Source organism: Alosa sapidissima, chromosome 18, assembly GCF_018492685.1.
Source record: "Alosa sapidissima isolate fAloSap1 chromosome 18, fAloSap1.pri, whole genome shotgun sequence".
NCBI classification, from domain to species: Eukaryota; Metazoa; Chordata; class Actinopteri; order Clupeiformes; family Clupeidae; genus Alosa; species Alosa sapidissima.
Window position 1 is genome coordinate 3885881 of NC_055974.1, and position 25701 is coordinate 3911581.

At 41.2% G+C, this 25701-nt stretch overlaps 1 protein-coding gene and 1 long non-coding RNA gene across 2 annotated transcripts in view; one reads left to right on the forward strand and one right to left on the reverse strand.

The window, feature by feature from the left end:
• LOC121689781 (fatty-acid amide hydrolase 2-A-like) overlaps positions 1–25132 on the forward strand; it is a 49345-nt gene extending 24213 nt beyond the window's left edge. Inside the window, exons 5-11 of the mRNA XM_042069895.1 lie at positions 2296–2415; positions 2814–2949; positions 6276–6393; positions 7354–7473; positions 7588–7699; positions 21344–21532; positions 24847–25132. Of these exons, the coding sequence (XP_041925829.1) occupies positions 2296–2415; positions 2814–2949; positions 6276–6393; positions 7354–7473; positions 7588–7699; positions 21344–21532; positions 24847–25022 (971 nt within the window). The 3' untranslated portion in view covers positions 25023–25132. The remainder of the gene's footprint in view (positions 1–2295; positions 2416–2813; positions 2950–6275; positions 6394–7353; positions 7474–7587; positions 7700–21343; positions 21533–24846) is intronic.
• LOC121689792 lies at positions 22120–24872 on the reverse strand. The gene is made up of 3 exons (XR_006024873.1): positions 24809–24872; positions 22703–22818; positions 22120–22336 (listed from the first exon to the last, which is right to left on the reverse strand). It is a non-coding gene; the product is annotated as an uncharacterized LOC121689792 (long non-coding RNA).
• Positions 25133–25701: the final 569 nt, after the last annotated feature.

Here is a 25701-nt window from a genome sequence, read left to right on the forward strand (position 1 = left end):
AGTCTGTTTTCATGCGTGACAACGCCCCCCTGCACACAGTCGGAGATGACCATCAACATGAAGTGAGGTTGCCGTTTCAATGAGCGTTGGTTAGAAAACAGCTATTTCGGACTGCTGAACAGAAATCATGTAGGCCTAGGGTCTTACAGATGCATTGCTAGCTAGGTCGCCATTAAAGCTAACATATTATTGAATAGGCTACTTAGCTCCAATCATTGGAAGACAAGGAAAAAGTTAGGTTGAAGAGGGAGACGAAACTTTATGGCATGTGAATGCAAAACCGCACCAGTCATGTCTATGGCCGTATCTACCATAGAGGTCACCTTTCTTTCTTCAAATTTCGTTTTATTCATTAACTAAAAATAACAAGACAATTATCCTTGCATCAACGCAGCGTCACGCAACACGTAGTTGTAGATATACCCCTGACATGTGAAAACGAAAGTACAGTTGACTGCTATCGCGGAGCTATGTCTTAACTAACGACGCAACACAGTGTCTCACGCAGCTCAAATAAACTTCAATACCCACAAATCCATTGTCCAAAATAAATAATCGTCAGACCTGAACAAAGGCTGACTTCAAGGCCTACTCAAAATGTTATGCTGAAATTCAGTGGAGTTGCAGCTAGCTAACCTGCACTGATAGTAGCCTAGATAGTAGATAATAGTAGATATTTATATGGATATTATCTAAGCATGATATTGATTATCGGCCAGTTATTTACACAGGAGACGGGAGAAGGGAAATCGGGCAGAAAGGTGGAAATGAGGAGAGAGTTAGGAGAAGGGAGGGAAATAATAGGCAAAGGGCCCTCACAAGTGAGTGAGAGACAAGATGTGACACTCACTGTGTCAGAAGGTACAAGCTCCGCAGCCTATGACCCTGCAATTTATAAATGTAACATTCACTACTCTGATGAGGAGAAGCAGAGCATTCTTAAATAAAGATGGAGCAGAGATCAGTATAAATATCCTCAAAACCAATTGGAGAAAATGCTCTTGAAATATACAGGTGCATCTAAAAAAGTAGAATATTGTGGAAAAGTGTGTTGGTTTAAGTTATAAACAAAACATGTTATAAACTGAACAAATGTTTCTAAGTCATACGGCAAAATGATCATGATAGCCTTTACATTACAGCCCTCTATGGTTAAGTCTTTCATAGGCATATATAGGCTACTTTGTTCTTTTATAAATGTACCATATGCCTAATAGGCTGTATTTCTAAGTGTGATTTATGCTTTAATGTATAAATTATATTTATGTAAATGTATCTATTAGTTTCCGCAATATTCACCATAAGTCATCATTTAAGGGGTTATTTTTAAATTTATTCTTCCTTGGGGGCATGCCCCCGGACCCCCATAGTATTTCGCGGGGGGCAACATTTCTATCAACACCCATGACCTCGGTATTTGAATCCTGGCTTGGTCATGTCAAACTTCAGCTCAGTTTTGTGGTTTAATGCTTATAGGACCTACAAGTGGAAAGACATTAAAACACCATGCATATGTGCATATCGTGCCTTTTGGCAAGAAGTTAAATTTATCAAATTATATGACAACTCAGTCATCTTTACGTCACCCAACGTCACATCTCCGCATTGCTAGCCTACTGGTTGGTAGCTCATGATAACAAATGTAGGCCTGTCTGCATGCCGTTGTAGGCAAGAAAGAGACATAATCAGTCTTGACTGTCATGAAAGAGCAGCCTTAACATTAGTTTGAGTTCACATATTCAGCAAAGAATAGTTATTTGTTGGGTGATTATTTTCTTTTCTTATTTTATTTATTTTTTTAATGTTTTTTTTTATTTTTTTTTATTTTTTTGGTATATTGACTCAGCCAGTTAGATAGCAAGCAAAGTCTACTTCCAGACAGGTGACACATTTTTAAGTTTTCCTTTAATTTCTTTTCCTGCTATTAAGAAACACAATTTTGTCTGTTAAAACCATCTTTAAATGATAAAAAAGTGAAAATCATTTTGAGTTAGTATATTCGTATAATGTCATTTGCCACCGCTGTAAAGTGCTGGAAAAGCTTGAAAATTGACCTTGAAAGTGCTTGAAAAGTGCTTGAATTTGATCTTGGAATAGGTGTACGAACCCTGTATTTCCTGAAGGAATTACCATGCAAAGTGGTTGCTAGGGTAATTGAGGCAATTACTATGATGGAGCGAGACAGAGAGGCTGCACAAGGCACGTAACTGAAGCATTCCATTCGCCGAGCGTATGCTGCAACAATTAATTTTGACTACAAAATCAATGAAACTGACTATTCTCTCTCTCTCTCAGGAGGGGAGGGTAGTCTGCTGGGCGGAGGGGCCTCTGTGTTTGGGGTGGGCTCAGACATCGGCGGCAGCATCCGTCTGCCCTGCTACTTCAACGGCATCTTTGGCCACAAGGGCACCCCACGTGAGTATTTATATGTTCTTAATCGTTCTATAACATATGCTGTGTGCAAAATAGTCATGTATTAAAGACTACAGTGCAATAATGTATACTGTTGGAATGTAATCATTAGTCACAATCCAATTTTACATACTTCTGTATGTGGATATGAGGCACTGTGTTATACAGTACAGTAATTATAATGTAGGTAGGTATAATAGGTTTGTGCCTGTGACACAGAAGGGACTTTTGTTATGTCTTAATGCTATATATATATATACATATATATATATACAATTCTACAGCCATGATAAGTTGTGTGTGTGTGTGTGAATGTATGGAAGTGTGGCATTGTAACTCCAGGCATCAATATTCAATACAGTGTTTGAATATTGTGTGTTTGTGTGTGTTTTCCCACACAGACATTGTGAATAATGACGGCCAGCATCCCCTTTTCTCTGGTCGGCAGGAGGACTATGTGAGCACTGGACCCATGTGCCGCTACGCTGAAGACCTGCTGCCCATGCTGAAGATCATGGCAGGACCCAATGCTCACAAGTACACACACACACACACACACAGGGCCGTGTTTGGGCATTGGGTAAAGGGGCTGCTGCCCCGGGCCCCGGCCACCAGGGGGCCCCGGCTTGGGACATTTAAAAAAGAAAAAAATAATATGATCATATTTTGATATTTTTGATGCATTTCTCCACCACGTAGTGAAGCCTACGTTGTCTTATCGTCACGTATTGTTGCCCGTATCAATGCATGCTATTACAGACAACAATGTAATGCTAAATGACGATTAGGAAACATGAAAGCGGAGCTCGAAAAAAGAGAGAATGTTTTTAGTAAGGCGCGCCTGCAGGTGTACTAAGCACACAATGTTATAAGCTAATTCACTAACTCGAGACTCATCGTGAAAATATAACATGTTTTTTTTTTTTTTTAAGTATATTTATTTGGGCTTTTTATGCCTTTAATTAGATAGGATAGTGGAGATTGACAGGAAGTGAGTGGGAGAGAGAGTCGGGGTGGGATCCGAAAAGGACCACGGGGCGGGAATTGAACCCGGGTCGCCGGTGTACGGTGCAGGTGCCCCAGCCAGTCGCGCCACTGCTGGGGCCATAACACATTTTTTTTTAAACAACGAAAACAGAAAGGATGAAGACAGCAAAGCTAGAAGAGTTATTTCAAATGGGCAAGTCGCAAGAACAAGGTAGGCAAGATTGGTGTGCTTGTCAAAACGTTAGGCTATTACCACTGTTTAACGCCAGCCTTTGCTAGAACAAAACTAGTAAGAAAGTAAGTAAAATGTATTTATAAGGCACATAAAATACAGTGTACACTGACCAAAGTGCTGTACAAAGTGCAATGAAAAAGACAGTACATAACACATAATGTGGCAGTACCAAACACAGATTTTGGCACCTATAGCACACTCTGCATTGCCACAAGCCTGTACTGTAAATATAGAGGCTTCAATGAATAAAGAAAATACTGGCCATTTAAGTACAGTAGGCTACCAAAAATAGTACATATAACACATTGAACTAAATATGGTCCTGATACAGGCTCTATCTGAAAAAGCTGTTGGTAGCCTCGGCTAACTAGCACCAGATTTTGGAGTGCAGGGGACAAGCCGAGATGGGCTATTAGACATACGTTCACACTCGGTATCATGTTTCAATACACTTTAGGTCAATATCACACCGGAATTCTCCTTTAACTTGAATGCATCAATTTTGAAAATCTAGGCTACACCGCGACAGTTGTAATCTGCATGACAAGTCCTTGCACAAGCGGTACGGGCTGAAGCCAGGGCAGTAGTAGGGAGGGCAGTGCAGGGAGAGAATGCTTGCTCTATCTCTACAATGAAAGAATGCATCTAATTTATATTTTAAATAAGCAATCACTGCGTGCTGCTATGGAAAAAGTAAGTCAATATATTAGAGATATTGTGAGTAACGCAGAAATGGACGAGTTATTCAGCCTAACTGTAACTAATTACTGAAATTTGAATTGTAATGCATTACTTTACTTCACCCAATAATGTAACTAAATTACAGAAGCGTGTAACTTTGTAATTCATTACCCCCAACACTGCTAGTAGGCTACCTGGGTTTTAATCAAGAACGATTTTGTTTATTTCCTGTCGCAGTTCGACGATGCTGCAGCCTTGAAGGCTTTCGAACTACCGTACTCACTCCACCAGTGAAACGTGACTAAAAGGCACTTTGTCATTGGCTGAGGATGAAGCCCTGAACTTTGATTGCCCTGACGAGGATCAAAATAGTAATAAGTCTACGTCTAGGCATATCCTGTCCCTGACAACGTTACCGTTATCAGTTCCGACACTCCCCTTATTTGGTCTGTGTGTGTGCACGCTACACTGCGTGTTTCACATGACTTGACTCGAGTCACATTTTATAGGACTTGAGACTTGCTTGATCAACATGTATAAAAGACTCGACTTTGACTTGCTATTCATGATTTGAGACTTGACTTAGACTTGAGACAAATGACTTGACTTTTTTTTTTTTTTTCATAGATATTACAGTAAGGAGTTAACTTTATGATTTTAGAAAATCTGCTTAGGTGCTGTTGCATGCGTCACGCGAGCAAACCTGTCATTGTTACCAAGTGACGCGACAGACCAACAGCAAGTGCCAGATCAAATGAGACAGACTGAGGTAGGCTAACTTGCAAATATGGAAGGCTCTACGTTTATACCAAAACATAATTTTTGGCTTCACAGAGGATGTGTATCTGACAACTCCTCAAATGAGAAATGAACAGCAGTCTGCAAGTGCGCAAATTAGCGACATAACCACCACCACGTTGATTTTCATCCATCAGAAGTTAGTCGTGTTAGAAACCTAACGTCAAATTTAAGAGTTGGCTTTGAATCTATTAGGTTAAAATGTGTGAAATGGCAAAGTGAAACATTTTCTTGTCCAAGTTTAATCTTGATATAAAATGTTGCCAATGTAACCTAAAGTAAGCGCCTCTTTTTCTCCCTCCCTCTTAAACACGTCCCTGTTCCATACGTTACAGCCTAGTAGTAGGCTAACAACAGTAAGTAGGCCTAGCTAACTGCCAGCAATCAGCATAGAGAAGTAGCTTACTTCACATGTTAGGCTTATGTATAATATGATATAGCATTGACGGTCCTAAACCCTCCTAAAACCCATTGCGCTGTCGCGCTTGTCAAAGTTTGGCAGTGACGGCGGTGGCAGCGTTTGATTGATGGATTAGTTCACTTTTTCAACATTATTGGGTCCCTGGAGATGTGACAGGTCAGGACAGGTGTAACTTGAACTGTTTGAATATATTTTCATGATTTGATGTAGCTTACCTAATATTTGAAGCATATTGAAACAATAATAGGCTATTTTATAATAGGTCTACTTGAAATAAAAAATTTTTTTATTCATATACATTTCATGTTATTCTATAAACCGTTCAGATGTAGGCTATGTGGCTTGAATGAATGTAATGTCTATTTGTTTGTTACAAATAAAACTCCAGCAGTTCATAACTAGCCTATTGTAGCTTATTTTACATGGGTAACATGGGTAAATCATCATTAATTTGTATGATTTGGCTATGACATGACTTGACTTGACTTGCTTGACCCAAGCTATGACTTGACTTGACTTGCTTGACTGTCACAAAAAATGACTTGGACTTGCTTGAGACTTGAAGGTAATGTATATATTGGGGGGGAAAAATAGGGGGGGGGGGCTCTGGGGAGGCCCCAGATGACCTTAACCTGGCCCTGCACACACACAAATGTTTAGAACACTCAACAGAAATGATTTACCCTCTTACCTTCAGAACTTAACGTGTGTGTGTGTTCATGTACGTTGCTGTGTTCTCAGGCTTTCCTTATCTGAACCTGTGGACTTGAAGAAGCTGCGTTTCTTTTCTGTTCCTCATGATGGTGGATCCCCATACACTTCTCCTGTGGACAAACAGCTCATACAAGCTCAGAGACAGGTCAAAAACATACACACATGTACACTCACACAAAATCACACGTGTGCGCGCGCACACACACACACACACACACACACGCACAAACATAAACACACATACAGTTGTGTTCAGAATAATAGCAGTGTGTTTTAAAAAAGTGAATAAAGCTCAAAATCATTAGAATAGCTGTTAATTCCATAATATCAATGCATTGGGAACACTGCACATTCAATTTCAAATCAAAACATGACCAAAATTGATAAAGTTTGTGTTAGACCTTTACAGAAAGTGAACAAAAAGGAATATTAGGCTGTTCAAAAAAATAGCAGTGTTTGCATTTTTCTTTACAAACAGCTATTCTAAGGATTTTGAGCTTTATTCACTTTTTTAAAAACACACTGCTATTATTCTGAACACAACTGTACATATGCACTCAAATACATTAACAACCGTTGTTTTGTTATTTTCGCCTATTATTGTGTTAAATGCTCCAAAGAAGACAGACGCAGAACGTCAGAGACTTTCTAATGAGACACAGCACTCAAAGAATCTCCAATAGAAATGTATGGAGTTAGTTCATAACGCAAGCATGGCAGTCGTCTATATTCCGCCTCTTCCTCCGTCAAAAGTTGACATGTGAATACATCGTGCCAATCTTGTGGTATGTTGTGAATACATTGTGCCAATCTCACAGCTGGAGGAAAATTGGTGTCATGAAGCCTTGCACACGCGCAGTTCTGCCCGAAATAGATGCCCGAGTAGTGCCCAAAATGCGTTGCAATATGGCTACCAAGTGGAGGGACTTGCCTAAAAGGACTTTGGTGACGTCACTTGCCAGAGACTGTTTTTTGAAAGTTACACCATTGTCTTGTTTGAAAATGGGGGCAGAAGTGAGCACATGTTGAGTGCCAATTTTTTGAGGAAGCTAACCCTTTAAACCCTGACCCCAAACAGTGTGTGTGTGTCTGTGTGTTATTATAGGTTGTCGAGCACCTGGAGGCAGACCTTGGGGTCAAAGTTCAGGAGTTGCGTCTGCCAGAGCTCAAGTATGCCGCTGGCATCTATTTGACCCTCATGGGCCTACCTGACAAAGATGGAAAGGTAGGTGATAGTGTAAGGTCATTACTTGTTGATGTAGTGAGTTTTTTTTCATATGCACAACAGCAATAACCCAAAGTGAGTGTGATTTTGGTGTTGACTGAGTGTTATCTTCAGGCCCCAAAGTCCATGTCCGAGCATATGGGGGAGGAGGGGTCACCTATTTGTCCTCCATTGGAGCTTGTCAAGTGGATGCTGGGAAGATCTTCACACACTATGGCAGCAATAGGTAATAATGCACAGTCATGCACATGTAACGGATGCCAGCTAGCTTAGCTGTGTGTGTGGAACGATGGTAAGCCTCACTCCCCGACGCCTCAAGAGTGCTGCTGGCATGCAAGCTAGTAGCCTGGGCTTTTAGCTCAACTGCTGTTCACGGGTGTGCAGAGCTGAATCGCGCAGGTTCAACACATCGCAGATTACACACATACGCACCCACGCACACATATACTTTTGCTCAGTTTATTGCCACATTTGTTGGGATGCCACATCCCAACAAATCCTGTTATTATGACCATCGTGCAAGCAGCATGCATTGCACCGTGCAAAGTGGCGGTCATATCGGTATAGTCAGAGTTTTTTTCTTCCAGATTTTTTATTTATTTATTTTATTTTTATACATTTGTGTCAACGATTCCCGGGACATTGAAAGACCGGGCTGCACGAAACTTGGTGGGCATGTAGCTCCACAAGGATGACATGGAACTATTGTTTTTTGGCTGACAGGTTCAAAACTGCACAGAATTGTTCAAAACTGCACAGAAGTGTAGGATAGACATGTAACGGTATGACAATTTAACATGACGATTAAAGTGACCACAATGATCCCGGTTATTGGTATGCGATGGAAGTTGCAGTGTTTTTAGGCGTTTGTTGCAAAGAATTTGTGGGCGCACGCACACACACAAACACACATAAAGACACACGCGCACACACACAGGCACCACAGGTATACATGCACGCACACACACACCAAACATAAACACACACATAAAAACACACATGCAGGCAAGCAGGCACATACATACACACACCCCATTATCCACACACTCACAAGCGAACACACACAGAGAAGCAAACAAATACTCTAAAACAAAGACACACACTCATTTACATAGACAAAAGTTGCAAGAATAGGGGATGGAGTAGGACCCATTAACATGGGGATTTAGAGTCATCACACCTGTTAAACTCTCGCGGGGACGATGAAATTGGAAATTTCTAACATTTTGCTCTACACACTTTTGTCCTCTGCCTTCGAGTGGATACTGTGATCTTCGGTACATTCACTCAGCACACATTACATACATACATACAAATATATCACACCACTTCTAGAAACCTAGGTGTCATTTTCGACTCTGAGTTTTGCTTTAATAAGCAAATAGCTGTGGTGGTAAAGAATTAGAAATAATTTAATAGCCAGAAATATGCCTGCCCTGCCCTAATAAAGAAATATTTGGTTAACTGCGAGTGAATCCCGTTTGCAGCCGTAGAAAAAACGCAGGACAAATTAAACATTCTGGTTTTCTCCAGAATGTAACGTGCAACGATGATAGACAGACATCATTTGGACAAAATATAGAGCATATTAACCTCCGTTGCTCAGCCAAATGCCTTCCTGTTACGTCCTGTTATCACGGAGTTACAAGCGATAAACGATTTTTGATGGTCACAAGTTTACTTCATTTTTATTATTATTAAAGAGTGTTTTTCATTTAAAGGTTTGACTTTGTGCTTATTCAGTAGAGCATTTAGTGCTCTCCCCAATCCCAGACGTTCACATTGCATGTTTGTTTGTAATGGATGCAACCGCGAGATAGGCTATGCGTTTGATGGCAATGAGTTGTTAACAGACATGAACCAAGACATATAGCCCAGCAGCAATCTATAGGGACTGTTCGTAATTTATTGAAGGGGCCACCGGAGGAATTTTGATTGCTTCAGTTGCAAGTTGCATGACCCTCTCTTGCCTGCTAGAAATTGTTCAATGACCCTCCGACAGAATTGTTAAAAAAGACATGACCCCCCTTTGCCAATTGTCGCTACATGTCTTCCGCCTGCGCCACAGCCACACACTGTGATGACGTTCTTAAATCAATCTTTCCCGTGAGCTTGCATGCTACCAGTCCTTCTTTTTCAAATGTGTTGCGCCTGTTTGCACAATTTCACAAATAATCATATGTGATTAATAATATGACAAATAATCCCTGTGCACGGGGACCGAAACAATGCATGCCAACTTTTTCCGTGTTTATCACATATTTTAACTTTCCCCCGCTGTCTTGCCGTTTTAATGTTTTCCCGTAGAATATCCCATATTTTAATACTCTCATAACAGCCCTGCCATCGGGCCTGTCTCTGTGTTGCCCTGTTGCTACCCCTTGCCCTTCCAACGAAACAGATGTCTTCAAATCATCGTTTTCCTTGCTTGAAGGCGAACTTAGAGTGATGTTAACCTATTTAAGTTTAACGGCGTGATTGTCGTGAGAGCACGATTCATTGGCGCTTGCATGTTCGGCCTTATGTCTACGTGCGCACCTGAGGCTACTCAGCTACAAGAGAAAGAATTTCCCCTGTTTGTATGTTTACTGCAAGTTGGCCTACCATAACTTACCAACTCTGCACTGTAGACCCTAACTGGCTATTTATATTTTTCTGTGAAATAAGCAAATGTATTTGTTCAACTTTATGAAGCAGAATTACGCATAGGCTACTTGGAACATAATACATTTAACAAAGGACAGATGTATGTTGCTAGTGACAAAATATTAACTTTCAGTGTTTTACGATGTCTTTGTCATGGGGAAGTGTTTTTCCCCATGCATTTATTCTAGGTTACTGTCAGTGATTGACGCGAGAGAAGCGGGGTCTGTGTTGTGTTGCGTTAATTTATTTTCATTGGGCATACCTTGCCATGCCGTCCACAGCTCTTCAGTTCTGACAATTACTCTGCAAATTACTCCTTTTGAAACAATGAGTGCAGGAAGCGGAGATCCCAAGCAGCTTTCAGCCATAAGGCTACTTTGAGAACATTTCAATTCACCCGACACTAATATTCAAAATGTTGAAGACTATTTCGGCATAGCCTATGAAGCAGTTTAATTAAATGGAATGTTAGTTGTAAACAAACAAGCTACTTGGTGAGGCTTGGCCTCACAGATGCGCTCGTGCCTTAGATGGCAGGAAAAATCTTCACGATAGGCCTATTAACTAACCACCCGATTCACGTTGGCTGGGGGGAAGGGGGGCCATCAGATATTTGTGCCCAGTTAAACCGGCCCTGCCCCCAACAAATCACACCTTCCCACCTCTGACAGCTTAAAAGAAGTCAAGAGGACTCCTTACTCACAGACCTATTCACAAACCTGCGGCATTTTGCCGTGTTTTGAAATCCTATGCAGCTACAGGAGCTTCCAATCGTGAGGAAGCAATTTTGCATTGTAGGCATAACTAACATGCAATAACGCCGCCAACAACAACAAAAACTAGGCTAATCATTGTCAACATGTAAATTAAATGTAACATTATTGTGAATCAAATTAAAACGTTCTCTTTTGCAAACGTAGGCATAGTAACAGAATAATTTAATAATGTTACAAAGATACATCAATCCGTATGTTTCATTAGGCTACTAGGCTGTTTTGCCTTAATTCATTTAGGCTAGGCCTTTTTATTCAGGGCCGTATTCACAAAGAATTTTAAGGCTAAAAGTAGCTCCTAACTGGCGAATTTAGGAGCAACTCCTAACTTTTAACCTAAAAGTAGCACCTAAGTCTGGGACAGCTTAAGTCGAGAGGACTCCTAACTCACTAAGACCTATTCATAAACAGCTTTTTTGTGGCATTTTACGTTGCGATGTTTTGAAATGCGTAGCCTATGCGCAACAGGAGCTTCCAATCGCGAGGGAACAATTTTGCATTCATAAAAGGGATGCAATAACGCCACCAACAACAACCAAAACTACTCATTGTTAACATGTAAATGAAATGTAACGTTTCATTGTGAATCAAATTAAAATGTTCTCCTCTTTGCAAACGTAGCCTAGGCATATGGTGACAGATTAATTTAATAATGTTGCAAAGGTAGGCTACTGCATCAATCCATAGGCCTATGTTTCATTAGGCTACTAGGCTATTTGTTTTGCCTTACTCTTTATTCATTTAGGCTAGGCCTTTTTATTCAGTTATTAATCATCTTCCGTCCTTCGCACTACTTGTGTAGCGCACGCATTCTCCGACCTGTCACCTATCATCGGAAGAGAGGTGTTTGGAATTCCCGTGTTACAATCGTCAGCCAATCAAGGTGGTCACTTCAGTCAAGCTCGTGCATGAGTAATGACTAGTGATGGGGACGAGACCGCCTATGCCGAGTCCGAGTCAAGACCGAGTCTTTGAAGGGTCGAGACCGAGTCGAGACCGAGTCTGTTGGTTTTCAAATACAGTCGAGTCCGAGTCAAGACCGAGTCTTTGAAGAAGCAAGTCCGAGTCGAGACCGAGTCCTTTAGGAGTCGAGACCGAGTCGAGACCAAGACCATAAAAAAAATTCAGTTTTAATATTCAGAATTTAATATCACCCCAGTTAATAATCAACAGTTAGGCCTACAGACTAAGCTAGATTGGGAATTGTTTAGAGGAGCAGTCTTAACGTCTTAATATGGACTATGCTGACCTACAGACACTCACCGGCAGCAGAGCCATAGAGATAAATAAACGACTCTGACGGCAGTATCTTTGCATTGCACCATGGGATGTCATTTTCAAATAATGCCGGTCAACATTGCATTTTATTATTATTGTTGTTATGTGTTGTCTGTTTTTTTATATGAACATAAAAAATGCGTTGGTCTCGAGGACTCGGTCTGAAATTACGAGTCCTTCTCCTCCCACTGTGGTCCGAGACCGAGTCAAGACCGAGTCTTTGAAGGAACGAGTCCGAGACGAGACCGAGAAAGCAGAAATTGGTCTCGAGACCGGACTCGAGTACTACATCACTAGTAATGACGTCATCCATAGCCACGAAGACTCACTCCTAGTTTAGGAGTTGTCTGAAAGGCTTTGTGAATAACTTTTAAGAGAAAACTCCAAGCTAAAATCTTTAAGTGCGATTTAGGAGTAGCCTACTCCTAGTAGTAAGATAAAAGCCTTTGTGAATAGCCTACGACCCCAGTTATTCATCATCTTCCGTCCTTGTGTAGCGCACGCATTCTGAGACCTGTCACCTGTCACTCATCATCGTAAGGGAGGTGTTTGGAATCATGCCCGCGTTACAATCATCAGCCAATCAAGGTGGTCACGCTTGCCCATTTACCCAAATGAATGGTCGAATATTACTGATGATCATTGTTATTTAAGAACATGATGTGTGCGGAGGGTACCAAAAACATCTTGCTCGTGAAAAAGCATCATAACGCACATTATGGCGGGTCTGTTATTTACTGTAGGCTGCGCAAACCACAGGCCTTTATTTTGGGCATTCATTCATTCATTCATTCAACCTTTATTTATTCTCGGAGGGTCATTGAGGGAAGCCCTCATTTTCAATGAAGCCGAGATTACAGAAGCGAAGCAAAGCGCTCCACAAACAAGACAACATTCGAGGCCTTCTGTTGAAGAATTTTATATAAAGCCTGCGCTAACAGTAATCCTCCTGCCCCTGATAGGCCTACCACAGCTGTGGATAGTGTGGAATGTGCAAGTAATAACACAATCCAATGTGTGTCTCAATTGTCCCCCGCTGACCACCTCACACATTTCTCTAGATTTTGCAACGAACTTACATGACACAATGCCATAAAATATGCCAGTTTTAGGACACAGAATAATGTTTGTAATGATACCAGGTAGGCCTACGTTTAACAGTAACAAGTGTAATGAGCTATTCATTGTCGAAGGTGCATGGTGAAGTGACATTCTTACTTTGGAAAACAAACATTTGCCGATATCATCGCCGATCATCAGAATATTGCAACAGATTCTGTGTTCTGGACTGCAGGTAACTTGTTAAGACAGTGGTTCTCAAACTTTTATTTAATTCCCCACTTTGATCAAGGGGCATGACTGATGATAGTGGAGATAACGTGTTATCCCGAGGCTTTTGAAGTCAGCATCTTCGACGGTAGTCTATTAAAAATATAAGTTTTCAATGTCCCAAACGGAGAGCCATACTTTATTGTTTTTAACGATCTCTATGCTACTCACAAAAATGTAGGCATGGGGACATGATGAAGTAGGCTATCCAACTGTCTGTGTTAAATTATTGTGATTACGAGCCAGTGGTTTTCAAACATTAGCCTATGCGTGACTCGGACATCTAACTAAATGCAACAGGCTCATATCGTCCTCGCATTCGCAAAATGAGGACCAGTGTTTTGTCAAATTGCAAATAGCTATTCGTTTTAACGATTTGTTTTATGATAGTAGCCTATACAAAAAGCACTTCATACTATCTTAATCTTGGAATATGGGGAGGGAAGTGGCGCGTCTGCAGTCAGCCAAATATGAATGTAATTCTGCGGCATAAAGCAGATGTATTTGTTTATTGTACAGAAAAATAAAAATGACATGTCAAGCAGTCAATTGACTACATTGCAGTCAAGAAGTAGGGCAAATTAAGACACTGTTTTGATTTGCGTAGTTGCGTTACCCCCAACACTGACAATAACATAGACAGCAAATTAAGATATTTTTTTGTTTTGTGGAGCGGCACCGGTAGGCTATCAAAAGCAGATTTCGATTTTCGCTACCACCGTGTAGTCAAGCCTTAAGCCATACCCAAGCAGCCTTAATCGAGGTAATGTTTAATTAAGATTTATTTTGTTATTGAATTTGTAGGCTGGGATTCCTCTCGGTAACAATTACGTTTAAAGGTAGCCTAGCCCCCTGCTTTTTCAGAAGGGGCGGCAGTCAGGCTACTGACAGAGCGATGTACAGTGGCAGAGCGACGCACAGTGGCTGAAAGTGGTACTAAAGCTTCACGCAGCTTCACGCCTCGTAATGCGCTACTGAAGTGGCCATTTGAAAGCGATGCCCACTGTATTACCCCCATCCTAGCCTCTCTCCACTGGTTGCCCATCCAGCACAGGATAAATGTTAAGATTTTATTGCTGGTTCAGTGTTTCCCACAGAATTGGATTCAATTTGTGGCGGGGGGGATTAAGATAGTCTTGGTAGTGTATAGGTCTAATTGAGTGCCTGTCACGTTCGTGAGGGAACCCTTGCAACACAGTTAAAAGGCTGCTGATGTGAGGATGCAAGAAAGAGAGAGGGAATGAGAGGGATAGAGAGAAAGACAAAGGGAGATAGAGAGAGGGGGAGAGAGAGGCTGAGAGGTCAGAGCCAGGGCCACCCCGACTCAGCAGGACCTTTGTTATCTGAGGGGGATGGGTGTGGCCCAGGTGGATATCATACCTTTAGACTATAGTGTAGTTCTTAGTCTACAACTATGCACAGATACATTAAATTGTAACGAAACCATGATCAGACTGTTGTCCACATTTCAAGTATTAATTGAAGACCAAACATGAATGTATTATTCACAACATACTTTTATAGACCAATATTATATGATAATGAGGTCTGCCTGGTCCCCTGGGTAGTGTGAATGTCCTTTGATAGAGGGGTGTGGAGCATCTCATCATAAGACATTAAGTAACCCAGGTTACAGAAACATCATACACGTTAACTTTACTGTTCCACAATCGACAATACTGTATTTCTCACATGTAGACCTTAAAATTGATACCAAACACGAGCAGATTATAATTTCTCCATTGACACAAATTTAGAGTTAAGATATTTTCCTGTGGCCCAGGACTGAGAAGCTCTCAGCAGAGGGACCAGAACAAAAGACCAAATGGCCACTGTATGCATTAGCGAGGATGTTGGGAATCCTAGCCATGGCCGGCTAAGACAATATGAAATTGTCTTTTCTGTTTCAAGAACGCAAAAGGTTGGCATAAATACGGGGCTTACACTGTATTTATGTACTTTTATGTGTATGTGTTTGTGTTATGTACTAGTCAAGTCAAGTCAAGTCAAGTTTATTTATATAGCACATTTCATACACAGAGGTCATTCAATGTGCTTTACATAAACAAAACCAAACGATAATAACAAATAAAAGCATAGAAGGGCGATATAGTCAAAGAATAGTTAAAAGGTAAAGATCATAATAAAAGGAAAACATAAAACACAAGGTAAAATCATTTAAAAATAAAGAATAATTAGTAAGCAAAAACAAAGGCAAAAGTAGTAAAAAAAGTAAAAGACAAAGTAGAATAATTATCGAGGCAGATTCAGAATTTGTAACTCGGCACAGTTAGCAGAAAGCGTCTGAGAACAGTTTGGTCTTAAGTCTAGATTTAAAACTGGCTACAGTTGGGGCCTTTTTAATGTCATCCGAAAGTTGGTTCCACAGCTGAGCCGCATAGCAGCTAAAAGCTGCTTCACCATGTTTAGTTCTAACTGTAGGTTTTACTAGCAGGTTTTTCACCTGGGACCTGAGAGGACGAGAAGGTGTGTACTGCTGAAGCATGTCTGACAAGTATTTAGGTCCTGCTCCATTTACTGATTTATAAACAAGCAATAGTGCTTTAAAGTCAATTCTGTGACTTACTGGAAGCCAGTGCAAGGACTTAAGAATTGGAGTAATGTGGTCAGTTCTTTTAGTTTTTGTTAGAGTCCTAGCTGCTGCATTTTGTATCACCTGAAGCTGTTTAATAGTCTTTTTAGGAAGGCCTGTGAACAGTCCATTGCAGTAATCAACCCTGCTGGAGATAAATGCATGAATGAGTTTTTCTAAGTCATGTTTTGACATCAGCCCTCTGAGTTTGACAATATTTTTGAGGTGGTAAAAAGCTGATTTAGTTATCGCTTTCATGTGGCTGTTGAAATTTAGATCACTGTCAATTAATACACCAAGGTTTTTAACAGTATCCTTTGCCTTCAACCCTTTTGTGTCAAGGAGAGTGGCAACCCTAAGTCTTTCCTCATTTTTACCAAATATAATTACTTCAGTTTTTTCTTTGTTCAGCTGAAGAAAATTTTGAGACATCCAGGTGTTGATTTGTTCTATACACTGACACATAGATTCAAGAGGACCATAGTTGTTTGGTGATAGAGCTAAGTAAATTTGTGTGTCATCTGCATAGCTATGATATGAAATCAAATTATTTTGAATGATTTGTCCAAGTGGGAGCATATAGAGGTTGAATAATAGTGGCCCCAAGATCGACCCCTGGGGAACACCACAGGTCAAGGACGTTGGTGTTGAGGTACAGTTTCCGATGGCAACAAAGAAGCTCCTTTCTTGTAGATATGATTTTAGCCAGCTGATAACTATGCCTGTAAATCCAACCCAGTGTTCTAGTCTGTGTAGTAAAATATTGTGATCAACAGTGTCAAATGCTGCACTAAGGTCCAGTAGCACTAGGACTGATGTTTTACCTGAATCTGTGTTGAGGCGTATGTCATTGGAAACTTTAATGAGAGCTGTTTCAGTGCTGTGATTTGCCCGAAAACCAGACTGAAAGTAATCAAAATACCCATTTGATGTTAGGAAGGTGGTTAATTGATTAAAGACTACTTTTTCAATAATTTTGCCAATAAAAGGTAGATTGGATATGGGCCTGTAATTGTTTAGCATGGAGGCATCCAGGTTATTCTTCTTGAGAAGTGGCTTTACAACAGCTGTTTTCAGTGACTTAGGAAAAGTGCCAGACAGCAATGATACATTTACAATTTGAAGGACATCCGCCGCTATGAGGTGAAAAACAGTTTTGAAGAAATTGGTAGGCAGAGTGTCTAAGACACATGTGGAAGGGCTGAGATTCTGTACCGTTTTTTCAAGTGTTTCGTAGTCTATCAAGCTGAACTCTGACATCAAGTTTAGTTTCCCTCTGTTTGTTGCTGGAAGTTCAGGTTGTTGAATTTGTAATTGAGCAGATATGTTGAGTCTGATTTTGTCAATTTTACCTTTAAAAAAAAGATGAAAACTCATTGCATTTATTAGTTGAGAGAAGTTCAGGCGCTAATTGTGAGGGGGGATTTGTTAACTTATCAACAGTTGAAAATAGAATACGAGTGTTATTTGAACTTCTATTGATAATGTTAGAAAAGAAAGACTGTCTTGCTTTGCATATTTCAGAGTTATATGTGCGGAGCATCTCTTTATGGATTTCATAGTGGATCTGAAGTTTGTATTTACGCCATTTTCTTTCAGTCTTCCTACACTCTCTTTTTAGAAGTTTAACTGCTGGATTTTGCCTCCATGGTGCTTTCTGTTTGTCCTTAACTTTCTTGAATTGTAATGGAGCAATGTCATCCATAATGTTTGCCATTTTTGCATTAAAGTGATCAAATAAGTCTTCAGAGTCTGACAGTTGACTTGACTTTAGTGAAAGTGCTTGCTCAAAGAGAGCACTTGTCTGATCATTTATGATTCTCCTTTTTACCATCATAGCTGTGTTTTGAGTGTGTGGGGACATAGACACATCAAAGAACACGCAAAAATGATCAGATAAGGCCAGGTCTTTAACAGCTGTAGAGACATCGAGACCCTTTGTGATAACAAGGTCGAGGGTATGGCCGAGAGAGTGTGTTGGCCCCTGTACATGCTGTGTTAGGGAGAAAGTATCGATTAGTGCAATGAATTCCTTGGCATAATTGTTTTCAGGATTATCCACATGCAAGTTTAGATCCCCTGATATAATAAGACAGTCATACTCTATGCAAACAACTGATAGCAGTTCACCTAGCTCTTCAAGAAAAACTTTAGCTGAATGTTTTGGAGGCCTGTAAATTGTCAGTAATAAAATCTGAGGAGAAGACTTAATGCATGCACACAGATATTCAAATGAAGTAAAGTCACCGAATGACGACTGATTGCACTGAAAAGACGTCTTGAAAATTGTGGCTATCCCCCCACCTCTTTTATTTGCTCTGGTAGCACTCAAAAAACTGAAGTTTGGGGGAGCTGATTCGATGAGAGTAGCAGCACTGTTTGCTTGATCTAACCATGTCTCAGTTAAAAGTAAAAAATCAAGGTTGTGTGTACAAATTAGATCATGAATTAAGAATGATTTGTTTGAAAGAGATCTGATATTTAGGAGTGCTAGTTTTGTTAGTTTAAGTGTTGGGGAAATATGATCCATGGGGGAAATCTGAGGTTGATGTGGTACGGGTAGGAGATTGGACTAGTTTACCCTATAAGCTCGATGCATTTGTGTTCTATTTCTTGTCAATACAGGAATAGAGAATGTCATGGGCTTACTGGGTCCCGGCATGTTCTCAAAACTACTGTCAGTACCATTTATATTGCAGGGACCCTGAGAATATCATGCAATACAGTCATCATATAATTGTCCCCTGCTGCTGCCATCTGTATTTTCCACTGCACATTCCATGCTATATGCCGGCTGAGAAAATGAACTAAGAGGTTGCTGCTGCTTAAGAGATCCTTCTAAACGGGGAGGGGGAGGGCGAGGGGGTGGAGGTGCCCTTCGCTTCTTTGGTGCTAATGATCTTGGGCTAGTAAAACTCTGCATGGCTACTGGTAGCAGTCTCTCCATTCTTGCAGGGAACATCATGTGCTTGGGTGGGGATGGTGATGGGTATTCAGGGGATCCTGTGGAGTTTGAGTGGGTGGTGGGATGAAGGGGTGGGGATGGGGATGGGAGATTAGGGGGGTTTGTGTGGCCTGGGGAGTTTGATTGGGTGGGGACGTGATTGGGTGTGGGTGGTGATGGGAAATCAAGGAGGTTGGGGTTGAAAATTGATCCAGAGTCTCCATCTGCCTGCTGAGGTTCTGGGAAGTTTGTTGCAGATGCTCCGCTTTCAGCATGTATTCCAGTAGTGTATTCCATGTTGTTGTGTCTTTGTGGTGACAAGGAGACGACGGAGGTAGGGAGGGGTATCGGTACTGGTGTTACAACATGACCCTTCCTTTCTGATATCCTCTCAGCAGCTTTGATAGGTGCTATCTCCTCATGCTCATCACATCCATTTGTTTGCTGAGATTCCAGAGAGTTTGACGCCAGTGATTGACTTTGAGTCATTTTAGCAGCACCCATCTTATCTTGTCCAGTGGACATGGCTTGGCATTGTTGAGCTGGTTGTTTATGTTTCTCCAAGGTCTGCATTTCAGTGGAGGCTAGCGGGTGGTTATCAGAGGGCCCCACAGCAGGGGAGGTTGGGCATATCTCTGTTTCAGCCTGTGCAGAGTGTTTTGGTTTAGCTGAGTTGTTGATGTCATCCGCTTGTTCTGTCTGTATGGCCACTGAGCGCTTATCAGAGGCTCGGCTCAAGGTTGGCAGAAAAAATGTTGGGTGCAGGAGAGAGAGGTGATAGTATTCGGTTAAGATCTTGGCCCCAGTCCAACTCAGCTCTGTGCTATTTGGTCTGAAGTATTCCCTGCGATTCCAAAAAAGGTTAAAATTGTCAATAAAATTCATCCCAACTGAAAAGCATGTTTTGCGAGCCAGGTGTTTAAACTGAATAGTCTGGAAAATACAAAGCTTCCCTCTGCTGGGAGTGGGCCACTGATGAAAATTTGTATTCCAAGCTCATATAGGGCAGAGAAAAGTTCCTTGAAATCTTCTTTGACATACAGCTGTTCTCTGTAGATGTCATTTGCTCCAACATGCACAATGATGCGCTTGATAGTTGCATATTTTGACACCAGTTCTGCAAGCTTGTTTTTTGTGTCAGACACTGAAGCATTTGGGAAACAACATACAATCATCCTTTCCCCATTTATATGTCTCACAGCAAAGTCGCCTAGAACGAGGGTTGTGGGATGAATAGGGGTCGAGTGCTGCTTCTTGTCTGTGCCCATCTTTCTTTTGTTGTGGTTTGATCGCTGCCTGCTTTGGGTCTGTTCCCTGGAAAATTCCTCTCTCACGTCCCGGAGGCATTCAAATCTGTTCCATAGTGTTAGGGGCTGTGGGCTTCCCTTAGGACCACAAGCCCTGTAGTAGCTTGCTGATCTGTCTGTATTTCTGATACGAGGCCTGAAGTTAACATCTGAATTTACTGGTGTTGAGGTAATTACAGTTCTTGTATTAAGTTTTTTGTTTTTTGGTCTGGCACCTTGCCTGTGCCAAGGCTCTGTACTCACATTTCCCTTTGTGAGGTCGATGCATTCATCTGCTCTATTAGCAGTGATATTAGACTGCTGGGTTACATTCTCTGCATTTCCAGTAGTTGCTGTACTCACTTCATGAGATGCCTCTCGTAGTTCATCTGTCGTTGATGGAAGGGCATGCATCTTTGATTCCAAAGTAGAAATCCTCTGTTCTAGCTCAGTACATTTTCGGCATGATCTCCTGGGTCTCTGGCCGGAGGAGCGCATTTTGTTTTAATCCAACTTCAAGGTGAATTGCCGTTCAGTTTTTGCTCGTTGACTTGGCTGGCTCATTTAAAGTAAAAAACTAACCACTAAAGTTTCAGATTTAAATGTACTGGTTTCACTGTCTTTGCTAAACTAGCTTGTAAATGAAATAAAAGAATGAAAAAGAGTGGAAATTGCTAAAAGGATAGGTGAAGCAGGAGCAGTGTGAAATGCGTCCTACTCGCTTGAGTAGGAGTTGAAGGTCTACTTTCTTTTCATTGCACTTTGGTCAGTGTACACTGGATTTTAAATGTGCCATAAATACATTTTACTTACTTACTATATGACGTCCTCATAAATGTCTGATAACTTCAGGCACAGACATTTGTATTGCTTTAAGCCCTGTTCATGTCAAGAAAACACATTTTGGTGTCTAAATTGTATCATATGTGCATGTTAGGCATGACCAACATACACACATTCTAAAGCAGACACCATTGTTTGTAATAGCGTGCATGCATGTGCATGCTTTTGTTTGTCCAAGGCGTGGCTCTCAAACAGTTTGCTGACTTTGGCAAGCCATCACCGTTCCTTTTGCAGCAGAAGGAGGCGCTTGAGAGGCGTCTGGAGGAGCTGCTGGGCTCTGATGGGGTGCTACTGTACCCCCCTAATCCCTGGGTGGCCCCCAAACACCACCACCAACTCTTCAGACCCTTCAACCTTGCCTACACAGGTAACTGACACTTTGTCCCATACTTTTATTGTATATTGTCTGATATCTGATATACTATTACCCATATTTTAGATATAGGCCTATTTACTATGAACAAACCATTCATAACTGTGTGTACAAATGCTTTACTGATGAGGAATAATACCTAACAAATGATAAACAAGCCATTTACTAATAGTTTACAAATGCTTAACAAATGATGAATTGTGTGTAGTTATTATAAAGTGTTACCACCTTTTATATTTTTTAAAGAGGACATGAAACACAAGATTAAGTTTTCTTAGTTTGAAATATTGATAATCACTATCAATCCGAATGGGTTGAATAATGTCAGTGACTCTGGTTTATTCATTGTATAATCCTTAGTTTCCATTTACATACATGTATGCAAAATATTTAAATACACAAATGCAAAAAATCCTTTGTACTACAAACATATTCTTTATTTCCATAGTTCAGGCAGACACATGTGTATCTGATGCATCAGTTAGACAGCAACAGTATTGCCGAGTGTGACATTGTTGAGGAACAGCAGCAAACAATAAAACATGTCAGTGTGGGCACCCAGACAGATCAGGAAGTGCAGCAGTACAACAACAAAGCCACAATGACTGATGACATTGAATTTTTTCAAATCCTTACCCATGACCATCCTTACAGTAAACCAGTTCTGGAATTCAGACCTTCGCCGCCACCACCGCCACAGCCTGTAGTTTGAGTGCTGATGAATGGGATGGGTTTGAGGGGGGCAGTTCAATGGAGGAGGGATCAGGAGAGAACTGTCTGTAGGCAGTACTGAACAGACTGAGAAAAGGCATATTGTCTAAACAATCTTTCCCTAATTAAATCTGAAATTAACACGTTCATTCTTACCCAAATAACCTTCTGTACTAACACCATCGCAGTCATCATCGGCCTATGGCAACTAACGTTAGCGTTAGTTAGCCAGCTGGGGATGGCTAACCTAGCTCAGGTTAAGTTACAGGCTAAGGCTAGCCTCCCGAATGCTACTCAAGTGACAGATACACATGTAGCGAGTAGTCAATCAATACGTAGGTAAAAGCAAACTTTTTCATTTATATCTATGTTTTAAACATTCATCATATTTTGTACAATGAGAAACATAACCGGCAGCTTGTGTTAAAAGAACGTTAGCTACAGCGAACTTACCTGCTGTTGATGGGCTGGTCCAAGGTTTCAGCACAAACTTCACGTAGAGCATAGACACTCCCAAGACGTCCCCCTCACATAGGGTGACCACCGCCATGACATTGAAAATGAGGACACTTGTGTCCAAAAGTGAGGTCACATATGGAATCGGAGTAACATATGGGGAAATAAACCATTTCTATATAAGGCACCTATTTATTATAACATAATATATATATATTTTTTCACATTAGTCAGCTATTTCCAACATTCCCATACTTATTATAATAACATAGTAACATTAGGTTTTTTTTGTGTGTGTGTGTTTTTTTCCACATTAGTCAACAAACCCACCTTTTTAACCCAATAACTTTTTAGTGACTTAATAACTTAGTGAGCTCTGCAGCTGTGGTTGTTGCTGGAGCAAAAACGATGCCACAGAGGATTTCCCAGCAGATCTGGCTTTCTCTTTGTGCCTGCCTGTGAGAGCATGCCTCTCTATGGCACTCTTACCCCTGGAGCTCAATATCTGTTTCACAGTTTAAAAAATGCATTTGTCCTGTCTGTCAGCAAAGTGGTGTTCAGAATACCACGCAGAGTTGAAAGACGTCTTTCGTTTCGCCATATGCAACTTAAAGCTGCAGTGGGCAAGTCTGACAGATTGAGGGGACTTAGCCAAATTTTTAAATGTTTACAACTCTCATACCCCTCCCCCACTACCACCGAGCACCCCATAGATATATATAATAAAGGCTAGATGTCGGAGGTCGACGTCCGCACCTTGCGGCCATCTTGCCACAGTCAGCTCGGTAACTCATAATATTGTGTTTCAAATAACCATTAACATGCTCAAATTTACAAACGTTATAAACGTCAGAGATGTAGTTATGACACTGCATACTTATGAAAATGTTTAACTTAAAAATGTTCAAGCATCCAGATTATAGCTACGTTAATAACGTTTGTAAGAAACCAAACCGTTTGTAAGTCCGTCAAGATTTGAGCGAGATAAGAGTATTTGTGTTCGTGCAGATCACTCACGATCAGGTACCACAGAGCCCACCAGATAGCTTGCCTGTGACAAGATGGCCGCCTGTGATGCCGTTAGAGACTCCGCCATAAGACATCTAGCCTTTATTATGTGTATCTGTGGAGCACCCGCTCATCGAGTTTGTGCTTGTCAGTGCGCACCAGACTGTGATTGACAGTCAGATCTCACTCAGCCCTGCTCTGATTGGACCAGAAGAACCGGGAACTGTGGATTTTTTAAAAACAACAGGCTCTAGGTGGGGGTAGAAGTGGTTTGTTTCTAAAACCAGCTGATTCATGTTGTTCTGTCGGAGCATAGTGTCGGTTTCAGTGAATATGATCAAACAAATCTTGCCAACTGCAGCTTTAAGGCTCAGCAATGGTGTTCATTCATTCAATCACGAGGGGAGTTGTCGCATTGACTGCTTCGCGAAAAGGAAATCGGTGGAGTTTTGTGATGTCCCGTGCAACGGTGGTGGCGGGGTGTCAGAAATGATGACACGTAACAGAGATGAGTAGTTTACAGAGGCCTTGAAATGAGGCGTAGCCTATGTGCTCATGATGGCCACTCATGACAAAAATCTGGTCAATTGTCCAAAAAGGAGGACACACTCTCTCTGTCCGGACAGTGAGCTCAAAAACTGAACTGTCCGGACGAAAGGCCACCCTACGCTCACAGCACAGCATCTGATAATCCGTTAATCTGCGCTTGTCTTTCTCTCCTCTCCTTCAAAAGCGTAGGCCATAGGGTTCCTGGTAACCTCGAAAGACCTTTCCTCCTCGTCTTCTGCCATATTTACCACTGTGTAAGGCGCTGTTTCCTCTCAAATTCAAATTCCAAAATGTCTCTTTACGTGCACTTTCTGCGTCGACTGTCGACGAGCGGTCAACTAACCAACCCAGTGATGTCATGGCTGACGTAAAAGCAATATGGCGAGTCAAAATAAAAGCCTGCTTTACTGTTGTACATAATGCCTGTTTAAATGATCAGCAGTTACCTTACGTTATTTTCTTTTCCTCAAAATAAATTCCAATGAATTTTACTTTGTACCAAACCCATAAAAAGGACATTGTTTCACGTCCACTTTAAATACGGACCTTAAAATGTCTCCTTTTCCACCACCTCTCTGCTGCAGGCATTTTCAACGTCCTTGGTTTGCCGATTACCCAGTGTCCTCTTGGGCTGAGCAGAGAGGGGCTGCCGCTGGGTGTGCAGGTGATTTCCTGGAAACTGCAGGACCGCCTGACATTGGCCACCGCCTTGTACCTGGAGAAGGCTTTTGGGGGATGGAGGGACCCAGGGGAATCCTGACTGAGGGGCCACCAGGGAGCGCCCCAGCTGGACAGCCACAGTGACCCACTGTGGTAGTTCAAGAGTGAATATTTGTGGTGTTATTCAGTAAAATCAGATACTCACCTTTACTACCAAGCCTACAGTCCATTTATTTTTAAATCCGTTACTATCTCAGGTTTTTAATGAACCACACAAAGAAAAAAAGTATGCTTCCATAAGAGCACTCTTATACTGTAGATTGGCCAGGCAAAACCATTTCCCCACAGCCAAACTCATTGCATCTTCCCTTCTTTTACGAAAAGTGTGTTCATATGTGCCTCTATAATGGGCATTACAAATACCTTGATTGTTCCTTTTTTATAAGTCGCTTTAGATAAAAGCATCAGCTAAATTACTGAATTTAAATGTCCAAATAACCGTGTGAGACACGTTGAAAAGGTTGGACAATTTGCCTTATGTATTCGGCAGCTATTGTAAGCTAGAACGAGGCTACTGTGTACACCTGCCATCACACCTCAGTCCAGCAGATGGTGGTAATGCACTCCAAATGCACTGCCAAAATAGTCCATGACAACGCAACGTCTGGATCATGTATCCTATGTCTCCCCAAGTGATTTAAAACGAAACAAATGTCAATGACTTATTTAGTTTGCTTTTTTGTAACATTGACATGATTAGGGACCGTTTGTTATTTATA